General features: G+C 33.9%; 1 protein-coding gene across 1 annotated transcript; it reads right to left on the minus strand.

Moving 5' to 3' along the window:
* Positions 1 to 22,045, minus strand: EMC1 (ER membrane protein complex subunit 1). Its single transcript, XM_068766437.1, has 16 exons — positions 21,903 to 22,045; positions 21,703 to 21,818; positions 21,019 to 21,150; positions 19,790 to 19,988; positions 18,941 to 19,274; positions 16,767 to 16,956; positions 16,081 to 16,197; positions 13,520 to 13,695; positions 11,434 to 11,580; positions 10,642 to 10,809; positions 10,135 to 10,239; positions 9,272 to 9,476; positions 7,048 to 7,200; positions 6,367 to 6,543; positions 4,252 to 4,476; positions 1 to 3,831 (listed from the first exon to the last, which is right to left on the minus strand). Exons 1-16 carry the CDS (start codon positions 22,043 to 22,045, stop codon positions 3,671 to 3,673), a joined length of 2,748 nt encoding a protein of 915 aa, XP_068622538.1. The 3' UTR covers positions 1 to 3,670.
* Positions 22,046 to 23,035: the final 990 nt, after the last annotated feature.

Consider the following 23,035-nt stretch of genomic DNA (forward strand, 5'->3'; position numbering starts at 1 on the left):
AGTCATGGATGTGATTTTACTGAAAATATTAACAAATTAAAATTCAACAATTACATCAGTAAAATTTTGTACACAATTTCCGTTAGATATGTAATGAAAGTGTACCAAAAAAATCTTACACATTTGCTATAATTCGGCTACAAAATGAATCATGGAATGGTCATGTTCCAATGTAAATAAATATGTAACCCCACCGCCTTCAAAACACGTATAATAAATTGCTCTAGCCACGGCTGGTGACCGTCGGTCGGACGACATAAGATGGTCGTCAACGACCATCCACTTCTTCACCATTCGCAATTAAAAATCGTGTACACCTTACAGTTAAGTATTTAATCTATCATTTGCGTAACATATTATATTGAAGTTTGTTTAAATTATACAACTTATATTAAATAGAATAAAATCATTCCAAGAATTCTGATTATAAGAAAAGAATATCAAACGACTACGGATTTTATAATACAAAATAATTTGGAAAAAATTTCTGCCAAAAAAATCACAAAACGGGAGATGTATTAAACAAGTCTCATGATCAATGGAATACTGACTTAACTAAAAAAATACAAATCATTTCAGCCGGATGTCCACAGCTGGACACAGGCTTCATCCCATAGATTTCCAATAGAAACATTTGGAAACAGCCTCTGTCTAGTGTTTTCAAGTTCAACATGGTGGTCCGACCCCGTTTTGGGTTGACTTCCTATTCTGGTGCTGATCTGTGGTCTTCAGAACCTTTAAGTCCCAGCAAGCATCAGTTAATTTCGTTTGAATATGCATCTCATCATTCTTGTATCAATTTCATAGAGATATTCCAAGCATGACTCGTTGAGTGTTTTAGACTGTATACATTATACATTGCACTCTGTGGTTTTCTTTCAATTGATACTTATTATTACTTAATCATTAATATATTTGAAAATATTATTTTGGACTGTATTAACAGAAGTTTTTCTTTAAATCAGTTTTCCATTAAGCATGAGAAGTGATACTGCCAAAACCGTTACAATTACTGATATATATATATTTCGATTTTTATGACCTTAAAACACGTTTGGATCCCAAACCTCGTATCATCCTCTATAAACTTCACTTCATTCACGTGGTAACTGTATCTTAACTATTACCTCTTATATTAATAAATAGCAAATTGAAAATGAAATCCGTCAAGTACATCACTTAACTTTCACTTCAGACGGCCTAGAAGTGTCTACCATTCCCATATATACTTATTACCATCTTAAACACACACTATTCACCACCGCAACTCTATATAAATATATAAATTACATATAATCCGTTCCATGCGAGTTCGAACCGTATTGCGTAGGCAATAAAGCACACATTACTAAATCTATATTTATATATTAATAACTGTCAGTTGTTACTATTCAATACAATAACATATAACGAAAGCGTTCTAGTAGGCACTTTATGAACTTGAAAATAAATAAGGCTTCAAATTATTCTAACTTCTACTTAATATTGAAACAACAAAAATATGACAAAAAAATCATTCTTTTTTATTATTTCAAGCTGAAAGGTCACTTAGCAAGTGATATAGCTCTGTTTATTATAATGCCTGGTTTCATTAGATTTTGAAATTAATAATCCAAAACAACCACAAACATATGTAAGATGAAACATGTCATTAGCATCAATTAGCACATAGACAACTAAGTAACACAATTGTATCCATGGACTACTGATTCGTAGCGGAGAAGCTATTAAAAAATTGTAATTTATAACAAGATCTAATGTAAACACTCCTAGAGATGTTATATTATTAGTTATAATACTTAAATGAATTGCTAAAATTGTCTTTACAAATAAAACTTTAACACAATGCAAAGCAGAAATGACTTGTCCTATATGTTGATCCTAATTGAAAAATGCCTTTGCTAACCAAAGTATAGTATATTCCGTTTCATTAGTTCAGTCCAAGCAAATCAATATGACTTTAATGTTGATCTTCGACCAAACTGTCCAACACCTTGGTTCACAAAGTAGTCCAGATGGACCCTCAAGAGTTCTTGTGAAATCTGATTAATAGAGTAATTTGGCTATGGAGGTTTGAAGACTAAGAGTACATTTTGGTAAAGGGGTCTATAGAAAAAAAGTTGTTTGTTTGATCTAGAGCCTTAAATCTCAAAGATAGGGTCTACAGTATACTCGACGGGTGCTTACGTTATCGTGACAAAAAAATGGTAGTTTACAATTGGTAAGTTCGTCTACGAATATTGATCTGCTTTTGATAATAAAATAAAATGTTTGCTTCACCTATCACTATGCAGATATTTTAAGAAGCTCAGCCACTTGTAAAAACTTGCTTATTCAGTATATGTTTATATTCATTTTATATATTTTTTTATTTTATGTTATAATGAGTACATATTTAAAAGTAAGTATTGAAAACAATCATAATTTGATACTTCCATAAAAGTATAGAAAGTTGACATAATTTGGATTTTTTATTATTGCTTTACCAATCATTTATTTTTTGTGAAGTTTTAGGAATATGACAGAAATGTAGCTATAGAGGGTCCACCGAAACCAGGCATTGGTAAGTGGTCCATGAAGGAAAAAAAGGTTGAGAACCTCTGGTCAAACATATCAAAATATAGTAACAGTATAACAAAGTACATTAAGAACAGTGGCCTATGTATATCTATTTACACGTCCGTATGTGCAAAAGTATAAAAAAGTTATATTGAAAAGCCTATTGGTGTTTATTTTATTGCTCTTTAATTTATATACAACATTTGTATTGAAGGCATTTAAGGTGCAATCACACTCGATCGTTTGCCCGTAGCTTGTTTGGTGGTGTTTCAATTTATTTGGGCATCTGTTCAAACAACCATGCTCGGGACATGGGTCCCTGCAAACTAGCACAGGGGTCGACAACCTGTGGCTCTTTAGCTCCTAACGCAAATACTGCTAATATTTAAAATTTTCTTTGGTTTACATTATTAAGTGTTCTAAATTATATATAATAAAAGTTATTAGTGAAATCATTTCAAAACCTGAAATGAAAACTTTCCAAAACCACAGTTGTTAGTTAAGGTTTAAATATTTTTTTTATTAAATAATGTGTGATTATCTAATACCAATGTGTATGGGATGTGGCTGAATATTATTTTACCTTTGCTTAATTTTTTTTTTTAACTTTCTGGCGCTCTTTTATGACAGATGCCAATAGGTTGCCAATAAAAGTAGTAGTAAAATGCAGACGTGTTTTCTTAGTAAAAGGCTTTTTGATTAATAAATTAGTGGTAAGTCGCCTACATAATATAAAAAACACTACATAATAAAGGATATTTATTTATGCAACTATTATTTGTTATTGGTAAAAAAATTGTTACTCTTTAAAAAGTTTTATCATGGAAAATGTTATTTTAGACTCTTAAATCTTAAAAGGTTGCCGACCTCTCGACTAGCTCTTTGTGAATCTATAACCGTTACAAACATTACCGTTTCATGTAACCCATCACTCACAATAATGCAAACCCACAAATTTCACTATAAATACATTATCGTGTTCAGAATCGCACACATATACAGCTATTTCACACTAACCACTTACAAAGCTAGGAGCGGCGTAAGCCGATTGAATTTGAACTCAACGTCTACGCGATACGGTCCGAAGTGCCCCGGCGCGGGGTCGCTAGCATCACTTCCACGCCATCTTGAGCATCTTGCGCGACGCGAAGTACTTGGTGCTGTACGAGGCGACGACCAGCGCCACCAGGACGATGCTGATCAAGTGATAGTCGAAGTCATCTTTGAGGAGGTCGAACGTCTTAGAGGGCGCCACTCGCGTGTAGAACAAGTCTGTCATACAAAATATTCAACGATGTAAGTCTTATAAAAATCCAAACGCAGATCTAAGGAAATATGACCAGTATACCTTAATCTTTTTTGCCCTTCTAAAAGCATATATTTATAATCATAAACTAGTGACACTCGTTGGTTGACGTAATTGGAAATCTATGGAGGAGGCCTATGTCCAGTAGTGGACATCCTACTGCTGAAACAATGATGATGATAGATTTTTCCAATGTTTTCATGTCATTGTTAATATTGTTTAATTCTATCGAAATGATTTGTTTCTTTCGTTAAGTTAATTATAGTCCTTTTGCAAATTAGTGAGTCGCTAGATGCGGGCAGTTTAAAAATCAAGATTTTGGCGATTTTTAAGGGACCTATTGCTTAGTGCTTCTATTGGTTGACAGTATGTAGTGGTGGACTGACCGAGGCCCGTGGCGAGCACGAGGCTGGTGGACTCGATGCCGGCGGGGTGCGTGTGCAGCGCGCGCACGCGGTGCAGCGTGCGGTTGTAGTTGAGCACCGCGTCGGCTGGCAGCGGCAGCTCGGGTGCGTAAGGCAACTGTCCCTCCTCCGCCACGCCCACACCCGAGCGCCGCGGCTCCAGGTGCGCCCACGGCACCTCCACCACCGCGCCCGTCGACAGCGCCACTAAACAACAACCAAAAACAACATTTAAACACACTGCAGCTTTTAATAATTATACATGGTTATATTTGATGCTTTATAGGGATGAATGTATTCCGGAGGTTCTCTCTGACAAAGGGATTAGGCCTCATCTCCTCGCCCTCATTGAAAAAATAGTACGCGAGTCACTGGAAAGGAACGGTAGCATATTGCACAAGAGCATTGACAGGAAATAGGAAGAATGAACAAGTGTTGATACAATACTAATATGTTGGGTACAATAAATCATAGAATAATAAGGAATTTTAAAAAAATATATAGAAATTATTAAGAAAAATAGATATTACAGTGCGCTAAATGCCATTTATTTTGGGTATAAATGGAAAAAATCGATAGTATTGTATAAAGATAATTAAATTTAAAGTATATGGTAAAGTAGACACAACAGTGTGGAAAGCAGGCATAGAGAAGACAAACGTAAAAATTTAAACTTAGTAATAAGCAATTAGAATAGACTAAGGTAAAAATGTAAAAGTAAATCAAATTGAAAATTTATTAACCCTATATTATAAAGTTTCGGTTTCCAATTAACGGTACAGGTAAGAAGGCGTGACAAAAAAAGGAGTGAATGTATAGCCCATTTGTAAGCAAAAACATTTTACATCTATTTTTAATCACAATATATAAAGTTATAACTCAAAATATATTTATTTTTTCTTATGCAATGGATATATTACTTTTGACAATACCAGTCTGCAGAGGTAGATAGTGAGTAATAATTATTTATATAAGTAACAATCCGAATTTTGAAAATGCTTTTTCTTATTATATTATCATTAAGTTACTTATAATTCCTGAAATCATTGATTTTTTTTAAGTTTGTACCCCATCATAATTGACGGCAAGTGAACTATAAGTTCATCAAACCTTAACATATACATCAAAACTTGCATTAATTCATATTACATAGTGCTGTGTGGAGTGGTAAAAATGACAATCTTAGAAGTTATAATGACATTCTGCAACAACCAATGAAGTCAAGGTCCGGACCACTTGGAAATATTCGAATTAATTCTAAACTCAGTTCGAGTGGCATTTTAGGCTGGAGACCTCTTTTGGGGGCCTATTTACCCAATCTTTTTCATGAAGTGATACAAAAAGAGACTTAAAAAAATAATGTGACGGCTCGAGATAAGGTTCCCAAAGGAAGTCCTTAGACTTAGAAAAAAAGGTTAAATGACAAAGTTAAAGCTTAAAGAGAAGAATGCGCATATACACTCTTCATATGTAAGTGAGTTCCCGATTTTATGATATATGTAGGTTACAAAAATAAACTGTATGGACTATTTTAAAGGTACTCCGACTGTCACTTTACAATAAATATTTAATAAAATATTTATGGGCTAAAATTTAAAATCTGTTATAAAAAATGGCACATATAAGATATAAAAATAAACCAGTAACATCTAAGCTTTGTTAAAAAGTTTAAAAATCTTTCTTCGATCTGAACGTACGCATTCATTATGAAGTTCCTTAAAATATCTTAGTTTTTAATCTATAACTAAAAGTATATTATTATATAAATCTTATTATAGCATTCAAGAGCTATTAGTTGATCGAAATGTGTGGAATTTTGATTGTTTGACTTATTCATTTTGACATCAAAAGAGCAACAGTTGGGTTTCTGGTCGGCTCTTATTAGCAGATCACCATTCTGAGACGGTGATAAATTACTGCCTATGATGTTAAAATATCAAGGATTCAAAAGTGCGTACAATTTTGCAGGTCTTCTTTCTGAAGTAGCCTTAAAGTGACTGAGAATAGCAGAGAACTTCGTATGGTGTGGGTTCATTTTTAGAAGCGTTTGATCAGCTGAGTGAGAGGCGTGAGGAGAGAGAGAGAGGAATGACGTACATAGCACGTGTCGGTCGGTGAGCGAGCGCTCGGTGAGGGTGACGGCGGCGGCGGTGGTAGTTGCCGGCACGATGTAGGCCTGACGCTCCACCGCCGGCGCGCGCTCCGACGCAAACGAGCTGAACGCAGCACCCGGAGCCGTCCAACGCTCCTTACCCTCGTACAGCTCCATGGTCGCTGCAACATCAATCCAACCCTTATTTAAAATGCTATAAAGTTCCATAAGACCTAACCATGGTAACAAATACACATAATTGTTACATTCAAAAATATGCCTTCAACAGGTGACCATGTCATTTGGCGTTCTGATTAAGAACGATTTATTACCAGACATGATTGCGTGTGACGGTTGAGCTGTAACTGATGCGCGTACGCATACTTAAAAGCAATTTCGTTCTTTTTACTTTGATCTCCATTTCTGTGAAACATTAAACTCTAAAAATCATAAATGGGCTATATTTTTCAATATCTTAGATAGTTTGTTATTTTAGTGATAGTTATATAATATTTGATTTCATTCTACGGCTTCTGCTGTCTAAGACCAGTGACAATTTTGATATATATGTCAGGTACAAACTCAGTTTTCAATTTATCGTCTTATTACTGTCATGGTCTACAGTCATTATTTTGATTTTTAGTAGGTAGATCGTTATTTTAATATAGGTGGTTAGAGGTAGTTACCGATTTCAACGCGACGGTGCTTGTCGCTTCGGTACAGGTATGCGATGAAGTGATCCGCGTGCACGGCGAGCGGTAGGGCCCGCGCGCGCCGGTGCATCGCGGCGGCTGCCACCGTTCCCGACGCCACGTCCACCGCCACGGCTCGCACCACGTCTGAACAACAAGGACATTAACCTTCTAACTGCCAAGCTGTTTTGGCCATGACTTCCCCAGGTGCCAAATGGAAATATCAAGTGTAGACTTTCCTTGTGTGAAAATTTGGGATCTTTACATTCTATGAATGAACATAACACATTATGTATATCATTATGTACTGAGACCGCCGGCGACCTTCATGGCACGTAAAGGCAACAGAGTACTCGGTCACGTTTTTGTAACACAGAAAACACGATAGGTTTTCAAAGCCAGCTTTGAAATATGAATAAATTGTGAATTCAATACAAAGAAAGGTTTCTCTATACATATTCTAATGTAAATTTTATTTAAAAAGTGAGGCCGCCCGCGGTCTCGTTGACACCCATGGTAACCGCTTCTAAAACATGCTGCAAATCGTATACCATCCCGTGATCCAGTTGCTAGGTGCCTAATGAAGCTAATAATTACCGGAGGGTCGGAAAAAAATAATATTCCTTAGATGTACAGATGAAAAATTGTGAGGTAGCCGGCGGCCCTCACGGCACCTATTGTTGGGTATCGTAAGGTAGCCGGCGGTCCTCATGGCACTAAAAAGGTTAATAACAAACTAAGGTTGTCTACACACTGTACTGAACCAACCAATCCAACATTTTAAATTTCACATTTCTAAAATCCTCTGTATAACATTGTCACAGCAAGTCACATTCTGTGGCTTCCCTTATAAATATTAGGTCACAAAAAAAAGTATATCCCACCAAAAAATTATAGTTATTTATATAAAATCTTTTTTTTAAAATAATGATATAATTTTAATAAATCAATAAAAATGAATAACAAAAATATTTTTCATTATTCAAATGTTAAAGGGTTTCATAAAATATTTAGTACATCTATTGCTGCCGAAACTACGCCTCTTATAAGTTTTAATTGACGACCTTATCAGGGTCTGTACATATCGTGGGTAGAGGAAATACTACATTGCACTTGCTGACTCGTGGTCTACACTCCAAAACCTTAACGTTGGAAATCGGTTCTGGCCGCCATGGCCTCCCCACTGCTATTTAAAATTACCAATCTATTAAACTATGTTGGTTAGTTTCGAGATGAACTCTTCATAGCTCGTTGAGCTACTTGTCATTTATTTATATTTATATATATTTATTCACCCTTTTTACAATCTTGGTAATGGCTGACTCAATGCCTTTATGTATTGTCTATTATTCAATCCAAGGTGGTAATGATATAACTAGTGGGTAGTTTTCCTAATGTTATATAAAAGTTAATTTGTTATACAACATATACCATATATGTAAATACTGTACTCATTATAATTACTTATGATCACGTACCTTAATAGGAGAATTTAATATACGTAAAGTGTATACTTGTCATATATACACAGGCTATATAATTGGTTATTAGATAGTCATAACGATTGTTTCGCCAACAGGTACTGAACCTTCTTTTTAAACATATATCGATTTACTGACCCTCTAATTACGAGGGGAAATTTATTTCAAAACAAAATGCTTTGGATAAGATAAGAAGTATGAAGTGATTTGTGCAAAGGTCAGAGTAGTAAAAGATGATGACTACCATAAATTTTTATCATGGTTTGAGTCAAGTAATGTCAAGTAAGAAAAGGACCAATATTTAGCCACTTCCGCACATGCAGTGGTAGATTAGTGCCAAACACAGAGGTCTCTGTGTTTGGCACTAATCGGTGTAACATAACTCCTGAAGAAGCCCCGTGGAGGGGTGAAACACGTGTTGAGTAATTTGGTGGTGGCGGTTGTGTGATTTGCATCGTTTGCCGCATACGCATTTATCAGCTGGCTGGCGGGCGGTGCATTTTATTGCACGACTACCACTGCATGTGCGGAAGTGGCTAAATATTGGTCCTTTTCTTACTTAGGATGGACTTCCGCGAGGTAACGCCTGATTCCATTAAATAAGTAATGTCAAGTTTGGAGTTAAGTAGAAAGGCAGTGTTAGACATAAGTAAGAAATAGAGAATAATAAAGGCATTCAGTTTTTCTTCTGTGGATATGAAACGGTATGGTTTAGGGATAAAAGATCCTGGGGGTACCTTTATGGAGGGGGTCGGGTCCCTCGGTGATAAAGAGCACGAGGTTGGGGTTGTTGTACTTGTAGAGCACGCTGCGGTCGGGAAGCACGCGGCCGGGCGAGTGCGTGCGCTCGAGGCGGGCGCGCGCCGCAGTGCGCACGATACGGTGCCCCGCCGCATCCGATCCGCCCAAGTTCATCGACCAGATCTTCTGCGCCCACGCAGACTGACAAACGAAATACTTCATTAGTATAACATAACTCATTCAGATAAACATGCCTCTTAATTAAATATTCATATAGTAAGGCCCACGCCCCGCGAGACGGCAATTTAATTGTTAAGAGGATAATTCGAAACTAAACTCGACACGTTTTAGCCTTTTCGATTTATAGTTATATAAAAGGGCGTAATGATTGTAAAAAGCCTTAAGTGGGAATTACACAAAATAGTTTGGGAAACACAAAAGATATTCAAGTGATTAAGTTTTCTTACCCTTGTATAGTGAGAACATAATAATAGAACATAATTGTATATATTCTTAACATGCCGAAATGGAGAAAAGTATGAAATTGAACAATTTTTTTACTCTTGTTTTTTATAGAAAAAATGATTACTGCCTATTTTCGCCATTTTTAGCCAGTAAATTATAAGGTGTAGTACTCGTAGATTGAAAACATTTAAAAACCCGATAAAAATGATTACGGCGATTGTTGTTTTGTTCACATCTAGGTCAAAAAAGATAAAAATCTGCGCAAAATCGTGTCGCGGTTTTCAAGACAAAACAAAGCAGCGCTTTGCGCCTCTTAGCAGATCAAACAAGTAAGTTACAAGAGTTACCAAAGTTCATTGCCTTTTTCTATAAAAAATTGTTTAAATTTACTTACTTTTCCATTATACTTCAGCGCATATCCCTGTACCCTCGCTGTCTGGCTGTCTGCAACATACATGTACATATCCTCTACTAACGGCTCCGACGACGTCGGGAACACCTGCAAGATTAATAATCTATTTTGGTTCTGTACAATGAGACTACTGGACATTCACCTGCCTACACCTACACCTACCTTTAGATCATAAGAAACAATATCAGATTATTTTTTATGCATATCATAAACATCAAGATGCACCAATACAAACATTCTCAACCTTACCTTACCTTTAATACCATGCTCCTTAAAATACACTACTAAAGAGTCCTTAGTTACTTTGACCAGATTGCTTGCAAAAAAATCCTATATAATTAATGTACAAAGCTTGTATTTTTTAAAATTGTATCCTGGGAATCGAACCCCCGACCTGCGATTACAAGTCCCAGTCCTTTACCACTAAGCTACCACTGCTCCAGAACGAAATTACTTGGGTATCCATTTTAATAGATATGGTAGAAGTACCTGTATGCTTTCATCTTCGTATAGCACCACAAGGCCGTGCAGCTTTTCCGGGTCTGCTTGGTGCAGTACAGTGCACTGCAGGATCCTGGCGTCAAGTTGTAGCACACGTTCTCCCACTAGCTCGCCCGTTATGGGGTTGAGACTTATGATTAGTCCATTACCAGTTTCCTGAAACACGATTATTTTAACAATTAACTACAGCAGTTAATTTTTTGAATTCTCAGATTCCTGAAATGAACTTATATTCATTTAAAGAAGAAACTATGACTATCTTTAATAATTTTTTTTTACATTTTTATTTACAAATTCACTTATGATACAATTAAAATTCATTTTTCAAAATTAAAACTTCTAGCAGTACTATTATCATAAATATATTGTAAGACCACTGTAAATAGAATATGGATCTGTTTAAACTGCTTTCTCAAACTCCAATATAAAATATGGTGGTTGCAAGGCAATGAAAGTGTTTATCCTGGAACTTTCCGGTACTTGAGGTTAGTGCTAATTCAGGTGTCTCGTGTCGTGTCGCTAACGTAACGTAACGTTTTCAAAATATTGACTAACATAAAAATTCAGATAATTATATATTAAAATGTACTCTTGTTTACTATTTGTCCTTGCAGACTTAGTATTGTCAGAAGTTACAGGCTTGCCGGGTTCCAAAATAAATAATGGGTGATTTGGTTATAAACTGCTTTTATGAATTTAGCTGACAAATGAGCTATATATTAACACCTGTAACCAATCACCCTATATAGTTGATATCCTTGATGGAATAATTTCACATACCTCATGTTTTCCTACTACAGTTAAGTACGCGTCGTACGGCGGATGTCTGGCCGTTCTCCTGGTGAACACCACCACAGACTCCGTGTCCAGGGTCGGCTCGTACCGCTGCCACAATATCTCCCCAGATAAATTGTCCATGCCTATAATCTGGAATGAAATTAAAAATAAATCATTACGGAGTTTGCTAAGTGACTAGGTTAATAAAACCACCTTGGTTGTAGCTCATTGTATTCAATTCACGACGGATCTACACTTGGTGTAAAAATAACTTAGGTATCGAACCATGAAGGAAGGTATCACAGACAATGCCTATATATCTCAGAGTTCTAAAATTTCCAAAGATAAGTTTGTATATGCATAAATTTAGAGCAGCACTAATTTACAATTTCTTGCTTGATTATTTACCCGTAGAAACAATGTTAATTATTTACATTATAGCAGTAATATTTCCGCTGATACATAAAATATCTTAGGGAGGAATATACAACGGTCATTATTTACTACATGAGCGTAGTGCATATATTATATTGACTCTTTTGTCTTGTTTTAATAATTCTCTCAGGTATTAACCAAAGGTTACACCTATGAAATATACGATCTATGTTAGACAGACATTTTAAAAACAAACATAAGACCAAAGTATGTTAAAAACTTTAAATTACATAAGCATTAATTAGTAAAAATAGACCTAGCCCCTGGATATTTTTTAATTCTTATATCTGTTCGAATAACTGTCCTTCGATATGTCTACATAGTCTATTACGAGGGTGAATCAAAAAATTCTTGGAATCAATATTAAAAAATGCAAAGATTTAAATAATAATATTTTATTTTTCTACATAATCTCCCTCCAATGCAATGCATTTAGAATAACGCGTTTCTAACTTCCTTATTCCTTGTGAAAAAAAAATATTTTCTTGACTCTCGAAAAAGTCCTCTACGGCAGCTATAACCGCGTCATTATCGTAAAATTTTGTTCCACGAATTTCCTCTTTTAATTTTGGAAATAAGTGAAAATCACTTGGGGCTAAGTCTGGAGAATATGGTGGGTGGTCAAGGAGATTGAAGCCAGCACAGAGGATTGCGTTGAGCGTAACTTCCGATCGATGAGCAGGAGCGTTATCTTGAAGGAACAACACGCCCAACGACAGTTTTCCACGACGTTTTTCTTTAATCGCTTCACGCACTTTCGGGATAAAATTTGCATAATAGGGTCCAGTAATCGTCTGGCCTTTTGCCATGTAATCAATAAAAAGTATTCCTTCACTATCCCAGAACACAGAGGCCATAACTTTGCCAGCGGTAGGAGCAACTCGAAATTTCTTAATGGATGGAGAGGATGGTCGTTTCCAAGACATGCTTTGTCTTTTAGTTTCAGGATCAAAATGGTGGACCCACGTTTCATCCAAGTGACAAGACGACGACAAAAATTATCCGAATCACGCTGGAACATTTCGAGATTACGCTTGGAAATTTCCAAACGTCGCTTTTTGTTTTCGTCGGTTAACATTCGTGGCATCCATCTTGCAGACACTTTTTTGAACCCCAGTGAATCAATTAAAATGGATTGAACGCTACCAAAAGATATCTTTAGGATCTCAGCTATATGTTTTATAGTCATTCTTCTGTCTTCCAAAACCAGATCCTCAACCTTTTTGACATTTTCTTCTGTAACGGAGCTTGAAGGCCGCCCAGAACGCGGGTCATCTTTACAGCTTGGTCTACCTCTTTTAAATTCAGTCACCCAGTACGCAACCGTAGAATAGGGTACAGCATCACCCCCTAATGTCTGCTGAATGTCCAAAAAAATTTCCTTCGTAGACATTTTTTTCAAACTGAGATATTTTATCACCGCACGTAACTCACTTTTATCCATAATTTTGACATTTTAGCAACTCGTTGCACAAAAAAATTTATTACATGCGAACGAACTGACAAAAACAAGTGACAGTCTGCATAAATATAGTGTGATAGACACTCTTTAATTTGAATATCAAACTTGATCCAAAAAGGTTTCATATATATGCACTTCTAAGAACTTTTTGATTCACCCTCGTATATTGATATAGCAATGGTTCATACAAACCTTCCCAACGTCAGTCACTAGCACCATAACTTTATGCAGGTTGAAATAATCCCGGACCAAATTATCTTTTTTGGAACTCTCGACGGCTCGTTCAGTTTGCTGGATGCTGTGCAGCAGCGTCTGTAGCTGCTGAAACTGGCTCTGCAGGCGTCTGGTGAACGCCGCCCAGATAGAACCTGTAAACGAATTTGTAAAAATAAAGAATATCCATAATATATAAAATAAGAAATACACAAAAAACCAAGGACACCGATATAGCTCGTTGAATTGTTCGTTTGAAGTGGTAGTTGGGGCAGTTCTTGAGTTGGAGCCACAAGCCTGTATACGCGGCGTGGGAAAGTGGGTGAGCCCCTACTAGGTGTATCCACACTTAGTTAAGGTCGAGGGAAATCCCTAGTTGCGAGCAGCGCGTTTATCAGCTGATATAATTATGATGATTATTTCTTTACGTCAAGAGTTACCATTTGTAAAAAAAATATTATTATGAGTCTGGTATGAGACAGATTGATGATGATGACAGAGTATAGACTTCAAATCGATTTGGTTGCCATAGTTTTTGGTCTACATTTAGACCCTAAAAAATAAAAATGTAAAAAATAAGGTAAATATATTTCTGCGCAATAAATGAATCGAGTAGATTATGATATCATTTTTAGACATCAAAATATTAGTTGATTTTTTTTTTAAGATCTATGACCAAAACTATAAAGTAATTAAAAAAAAAACTTATCGGATAAGAAAGCAATCATTCAAGGCATAATTAATATAATCCATGCCATATGGAGCGTATACGACCCGCACTGCACTTACTGTTTAGTCCATTTGCAGTTCTCATTGAAAAACAAAGGATTCTTAAACAAATGAATTTATAGAGTCTAATATAGATAACTTCAAATCACGTATTCGCGTATATAATGCATATTAAAATCTATAACTTTTTCTCACTAATTATAGCTTTGCAGTATTGAAAAAGTGTAAACCACACGTCTTAAACGACTTTGTTTTATTTTTACTTGTCTTTATTTTTAAGGAGTAGGTCCGTATACGCCCCACGCGGCCTGAATGAAAAATCTTCAAGAATTGGCGCGGCACGAAACGTGTTAAGCGAACAAACTTTAAGAAATTTTTATAATCATGCCATAATAATTAAGCATTTTATAAAAGAATATTATAATTTTGTTGTAGTGCAGAAGAGACAAAAATCGAAAACCAAACAATACAACGGTTGGTTACAACAGAAGGTTCTCGGTTCTTGCGAGATTTCTCTACATAACTCCAATCACTAAATACTTACTGTACATCTTGGCAGCTAAAAAACAATAGAGAGATCATTAATTTTGAAAAGATCCAAATAATTTAAATTGAATAAATTTAGAAATTATAATCATGTTCATTATGTTAGGATTTCGATTTTTAAATAAATGTTGAAGATATTAAAAATGCAATTTCTGAACACTGAATAGTATAATGCATATATAATTGAAATTTAAAATTCCAACGTGTCTTAGATTATAATAAACCTTAATATATTAAAAAGTAAAAGACAATGTTTCCATTAATTATTGTTACTTAGTCATTCACTATGAATTCTCTAAATTTTATTTATTGGGTGGTAAATCCACCAGATAATGATGGCTTGGCACATATGTAATATTAATCTATGGAACATTGAGTCAGTTTTTCTATGTACTTTTAATTTGTGTAAAGATATACAAATATCTGAGACTTGCAATCTAAGTCAGGATTTGATTCTCGGAATACGATCTTATGTAATTCACACTTTGTTTGGTATGCCACTGCCCACAAACAAGTTTCCAGAGTATGGACAGCAGCGTCCTCTGTGTGCATAATATCACACTACGATCGCCAACCCGTGTGACAAGTATAGGTTTTATCGCAAATTCCCCCATAGATATCTTAAGGGTAGGCATTTGCTTTATAGTGGCCATCTATGGACTAACACATAGGATTATATATAACTAACACCTGACACCTCATGAGTATTTATTTTTTAAAAAATTACAATTTGTTGCCTGCAGGAACCCAATATATATAATTGTAGTGTTATCTTAGCACATGATCTGTCACGAAAATTGTTATAAATATATTTTTAATACACGGATAGTTTTTCGACAAACACAAGACTGTAGTGACATTTTGACGACATTTTATATGGTTTTAAAATGATTATAAAATATATATTTAATACTTATTGTTGTATAAATAAATTAAAATTAGTCTGAATAAATATTTTTAGCAAGAAGCTTTTTTACATTTGTTGTCCATTGCTTAAAGATAACCCTATCCTCTAAATGTGTGGTCAGTTTAATGTCTTCAGATATTATATCAAACATATTTCCAGACAATAATCATATTGCTTTAAAATATACTTGCAAAATAATAAATTTTTAACCTGATTTTACTAACACTGGTAGAATAATTCTCTTCCGTTACTTGCTAGTAAATTTCTTTTTTGTAAATCGTTCAATCTTTGTAATTCCTATTTCAAACATTAAACATTGATCGGTGACATTTGGAATAATTTAACTATGATAACATACCTTCTTTCTGGTCAAACTCCGATTCTATAGCAGCATCTGTCTCTGATACAGGCAGGTCCACAAACTCGACCGCGACCACATTAGCCAGCGCTTCTTCCCGACTCCACAGTACTCGGCCTGGAACATTAATAACAAAAAATTAATAAAAAATAACAATTCTAGAACTAAATACATCATCCCATAAATCAACGTCAGGTGAAACTAAGTGATATAACAGGAAGTGCCTGGACCAGGAAAATTAATTTAAAATATGCGAGAATTATTTTTATTGAATAGTTAGTATTAAAATTCATATTTTTATGCAACCTTATGATTTTTCTTTAATTATTACTATTTACTTTTAATTATTTATACCCTCGGTGAACTCAGAATCACAGATTCCAATGTTTGTTTTTTTTTTTAAATCCTAATTACACAATTGAAATGTCTAATAGAATCTCAGAGAAAAAAATATTTACTTAAATTTGTTTTGTAATATATTTACTATCTATAATTATTGTCTATTCCTAAGAAGAATTGTAGAAATTTTCACAAAACTATTTTTGTCAAACATTATGCCCTTTATTGCAACATGGTGAAATTTCCTATGTAAACCTAATAATGGACAACATTTATCCCTTTTTTTTTGGAAAAAACCTACTTTTAGATACTTTTAGCTATAGCGACATTCATTTTATATTGCTTACCTCCTTGCTGCATTAAATGTAGGGCATCATCAGCGCCAAGAACAACAATCCTACAGGCATGCTCTTTAGTTGCCTTAGTACACATAACGGCTCCCAACTCCACCTCTGGGATGCGCAGTTTGGGATCTGAACACTTGATCTCGGACACTTCTTTTCCCGTGCTGACCATGTTTGCTACAAGAGTGAAACCCTAAAAATAACATAGCAATATTGAATGTAATTTTCTTTGATTTTTTTTTATTTCATCTAACATAGTAAATTTAAATAATAAGGATGATTTTTTTTAAGAAAAAGGCTATCTGTAAGTTAGAAATATTTGAATTCCAGATAAAAATGACAAACACTTGAATGGCTTTATTTAAATAGAAGTGAACTACTTAAATATAATGAAAGGCATCTTGACTTATATTCTTACAAATGCATAAGCATTATATAAGTGTATTAACCCTTTGCACACAAGGACATTTTCTCGCGGACCAATCAGCAACTAGACATGTTTTGGAACACTTTTGACGAATTTACTATCTCCAATATAAAATAATTACACACACACACTTTTATAATTTAGTATCTTGACATCTTTACAAACATCATTTCTTAAACATTAATCTGTGTAATTTTGCTTTGTATGATATTTTATGAAACAGTTGCTGAAATGTATGCCTGGCATTTCAGGACAAATATTACAGTTATAAGTTGCTTTATATTTCTCGACATATTGATTTTGTGCAGAGCAGATATTAGAATATCAAGCTCTACATTTAAACAGATATTTTCGGAATTTATAAAACGAAAAAGAAATAGTTTATGCCACCATTTCAAACTTGAACTTTTTTAGACTCTTCCAAAGACCAAAAACGCATTCGGTTTGTGGTTGTGTAGAAATTTTGATGAGAAAATCACATCTGCATATAATTTTTAAACTTTGTAAGAGTTTAGGAACCATACATATGCAGCATGCGAAGCGGTAAGCGACAGTCACCACTTAAGTTATGGCATCAAGCCACTCGAGTGCAGTGTTAAAATACAAATCTTATACAATTCAAATGTTTAAAAAAATTCAAAGGTTGCCTTTAAGATATAGTGTAAAAAGCGATAAAACCATAAATTTTACTTTCGTTTTAACAACTATGTCAGCTAAATAACTAGAAGTAAATTCATACTAAATTTGTTTATGGTGCAGACAGAAGCAAGAGGTATAATAGAGAGGTTTTCTTTAACTTGATGAAGGAGTTATATCCGTATCTGGAACAACTTCCAAGGCACCACTGGCAGGTTTGTTAAAAATTTGTTTGAGTAGGGAGAGAGCCCAGAAGGCTTTCTTAAACTTGCTATAAGGACGGTCAGCCCTGGTCACGGACTCAGCATTCAAAAAGTGAATCCATAGGATTCTAAGAAGTTACTACTCTGGTGGCGTTTTTATTCCATTATAAGATGTACAATAAAGTTATAAATAAATGTGGGTGGTTATACAATTTCAAACATTTTTGGTCACACTTTTATAGCAAACTGATAAAAATATGAGAAAATACTATATTTAGTACTGTTAGTGGTTTTGAACTATGATATAGTTATGGTTTAGTGTTGAGATATACTATATTTACTTGTACATACTTTTGGATCAGAAATCTCTTAAAGAGACTGCATGCATCATAATTTCCTAATAAAGCTCTATGAAGATTAGTGGATATCTTATAATTGTTCATTAATTTAAGGTTCTTGAGGAGTGGCGTGATAATACACACATTTCTGATTTCAGTTATAGATTATACCCCATTAAGTGCAATGTCTTGTTTTAATTTTTTGAGCAGTGTTCATGTTAAATAATTTCCATACTGTATTTGATTAAATATGTACAACCTTTAAATGAGTGAACATAAAGCTCTTTTAATGTCAATTAATAAATGGTACATACTTGTGGATTACTACATATAAAAATTAATTAACATATATATAACATTATATAACATTGCATTTCAGTAAAAATATTAATGTATCACACTTCACAGTTATCCTTTTATACAGAAAGGGATATAGGTGTAAAGGCTTCAAATTAGCTTTATGTAGAGACCAATCACATAATATAATGCACCCATGCCAGCTATTGAACCCGTGTGTCTTACATCTATACAAATAGGCTCATTAAGATAAAATTTATTTAAATTTCGACATACCCGAGTATTGTCAGTCCATGCTTGCAATAAAATTGGTCCATTTGACCCATCAATAATAGTTGCACTTGCTGACACATCACCCATATTAACACTTAAAGCTTCAAAATCATTGTCCTTAATTATCACAATCTTCTTATCATCAATGATGAAGCCTGGAAGTACACTGTTTCCATCTAAAGGCCTTAGAGTACCCTCAAACACATCCAGGCTGAGGTAATCAAATAATGGTTTGCTGATGATTTGTACCGCATTTGACATTACATCTAATGATAGTAAACGCTGAGCTCCCATGCTGCCAGACACACAGCTGTAGTATGGAGGGCTTAGAACGCACCTGAAATGAATTTAGTTCAATATTTATTTTACTACAAAGGCTTCATATATAAATCAAAATTATTAGACATTTAAGTATAAATTGACACTCTGAGAAGTTACTTTATAATAGAAATGTTATCTGAAATCATGACATGGCCATTAAAGGCAAATGAATGCATGCTTTTAATGAACATTTGATGTTAAATGTTTTTATGTTAGTGCTTGAACACAAAAATTACTATAAGTAAGCAGAAAAGCATTATTAGCATGAATTTATATATATTTTCACACTAATGTCTGACAGCAAAAATATTCATTGCTGTGTTACTAGTCTAGAGGCCTCTAGTAGGAGAGATCCTATAGCTTGATATAAAGATTAATTAAAACCAATTATTTTTCTATAAGATTAATATTTTTTACATTTATCTATTGATACCATCAATATTTTGTTAGCAAATTTAAAGTAGCAATTGGCTTAACATTAAATTCAAACTTTGCCTTTGTATAAAAACAGAATCAACATGTAAAACTTACCCATCATTAATCCAAGGCGCCGGCAACTTTGATGTAGCACCTCTGTTGTTTCCTGTCAGCAAATTGTACATGGTCACTTCTATATGCGAGTTGAATACTGGCAGCATATGCACCAACAGACCCTGCTGCACCCACCACTCGGAAAACTCTGCACGGTCATTATCTTGCAGGGTTAATGACCATTCCCATAACAATATTCCTGAAATATAAACATCACATGTTATTTTTTTTTCATTAAATATGTATAACTATGTTTAAAAATATTTCAACCCATAGGCAGACTCATTACAATATTTCTAAAACATCAAAGCATAATATACAACATACAAGATTCAAATTTGAAATATTTCTATTGGAAATCCAAGGAACTTCACAAAATTGAAGACAGCTAAAAGGGTTGAGAAAATCATAATGTTGGAAAGTGCGCAGCAAAGAGCTAGTAAGTAAAAAGATCTATATTCAGTTTAAATGTTTCAGCCTTTAGACACCCATTGCAAGGCATAGGCCACCCCAATGATAAATATATGGGATATACCACAATTGCCACAGTTGGCAAGCAGGTTGGCAACCTTAATGTAATATTACGATACACATAGAACACTATTGCCCCTGGATACTTATTTGTGAGCAGTAGAAATCTTAAATAATTAATGCACAAAATGTGAATTATATACTATTGTATTCTGGTAAATGAACCCTCTACCTACAATGGCAAGTCGAAGTCTCCTACCACTGGGCTACCACTGCTCATTGCTAGATGCTTATCTATATTGGTTTATCAAGAAAACAGTTGCTATCATGACCTATGAATGCACATTTAAAAGGAAAGTAATAATAATACTATTTTCAACAGTTCTTTATATATTTAATAAAGAAAATTTTTCTGATTAAACTTACCCTTTCTTACCACATCTCTTTTAAGCAGTGGCAAAGTTTAACTCCAAACAAAATGTGTATAATTTCTCAGTAAATGAATTTTACAAATCAACAAAAATAGTGTACATGTGCATTTTGCACTTTGTGATACAGTTAACATTGGTAATGCTTATAAAATAAATAAATGCAGTATGCGAAGCCATCGGCCTGATCGATAAAAATTCACCCCTTACCCCTAATGACACCCACATCTTTCCCTTGCACAACAGAGTTCCACACCTGTTAAGTTTTATGCCATGACACATCCTACATATTATTTAAGTTATGGTAATATATATTACTTATGATCTTACCTGTGCTAGAGTCCCATCCTCTAACAAGGTAGGGGTTGGACCCTGTAACAGTGACCACTTTGTCGCTGACATGCAACAACTGTATATTGCCTGTAGATGTACTTTCAAATACATGCCGCCACACAACCTGTCCTGAAATATACATAATTTGGTATTCATTATTTCATACAGTGTTTTAAATCTAAGACAATATTTAATATAGCCCTTAATCCATTAGTAATATAGTAACACTCTTGAGATAAGTTATGTGTCGCAACACTGGAAACATTTAAAATATTAGACTAATTAAGGTGGGTTTGTCTATCAATTTATATATACATATGTCAGGAAAAATCAACTAGCTTGTCATACATTATTATGAATCACTTATTATTTCACTATAATAGCAATTATAACTATAAAAATTTGATTTAATCATAAAAAAATTCGTGTTTATATTTAGAGAAATTATTAGCTTTTATCATAACAATAGGTTTGCATAAGCAATTTAAACAGAGAGAAGAAAATTTGTTTCCGAAAAAAAAATTTTAGTTGATGTTACTTTGTGAATAAGTTGATATAAGGATTTTTTAAATTAAATCTTAGGTATAAATATTCAATAAGATTTTTACGGTATTGAAACAGATATTATCGACGTAGTTAACAAACATAGGCAAGCGGACGTATTCAATTTAATTAACTTACCAGTTTTCAAATGCAGGGCAGCTAATACGTTTTCTTCCGTGGCAACTATAAGTTTCTTAGCTGTGGAAACTGTATCAAACTGAGAAAACTTTATACGTCCGACATATGTTTGACGCCTGAAACAACATTATTCAGTTATTCACAGAATAAATCTTCATAGCAAAAGCTTACGATCATTATAACCTACAATAGATATTTACCAATCAAATTTTCCTATTTGATCTTCGTAAATGCACATGGAGAGATTAATTAAACTAAAAAACACAATAAACCAATTCATACTGTTTAAAAATTTTAATAAACCCAAAAAATTGGGTTTTAAATAACTTGACAACAGCCCCATTTCTGGATGACTGAAAAGAATCTAATTCGCAGATAACGCGAACACAGCATTACGTTCAAAAACAAAATAATACAAGTGTTTCATTTTCAAGACCTACCTTACTATACATAAATTAAACTTGAAATATTTACATTAAAAATGAGAAAGTAAATTAATGATAATTTTGTAATCAAGTATTAAATTTGTCATATGTTAAAATTATTATTTACACAATAGCTAATCTTTTCGTATAATTGTGAAATATTTTAAATGAGTACATAATTTGTAATAAAGTAAGAACTATGTAAAAGAAACTTCAGTATTTACAGATGTGCATGCCCTGGTGGCGTAAAAGCCATGAAAGGCTCAGCACTGAAAAATAAAGCACAAAGCACCGATTTTAATGAATATTAATGAATGAAACCTTTTTAACTATAAAATTTTGATTATTGAATATCTTGTATTTATATAATAACTAACCATACTACAGTATAAATAGCAACATTGTATATTTATTAAAGTTTGCTCCGAACAGCAAAGGCGGGAAGAATTTTTTTATGTTTACTTTGCTAGTTATTCATTAATATTTAATATATATATTTGTATGACTTTTTATTGTTTATGAAATAAAAACTTATTTTGTTTATTTTCCGATAAAACAAAAGTATTTTGGTGGTATATAAATAACAAAAATATAAAAGATATTACTAAAACGATGGCAACGAAACGGTAATGAAGCATAATCTGTCATGTAGTCATATGTTGTAGTTACTTTTTAGTGTTATTCAGACTGGCTTGATTATTTCGACAATGCCCGATGTTCCCTAAGAAAAACTTTAAAAAATGTATAATGTTTCAATGCAAAAAGTCGCTAGATGGCGGTAGTTGTAATGATAAATTAAAAAGAAAAAATTCATACGTATAATATTACTGTCCAGTATTGAGTTATCAGTTAGATATCTGACTCGTGCCGCTACTCTCTAAGAAGAATCTTATCAAGACTTTTTGGAA

Source organism: Battus philenor, unplaced genomic scaffold (genome assembly GCF_028537555.1).
Source record: "Battus philenor isolate CCGP_79_NKW_IND1 unplaced genomic scaffold, ilBatPhil1.0.hap1 SCAF_10, whole genome shotgun sequence".
Taxonomy (NCBI): Eukaryota; Metazoa; Arthropoda; class Insecta; order Lepidoptera; family Papilionidae; genus Battus; species Battus philenor.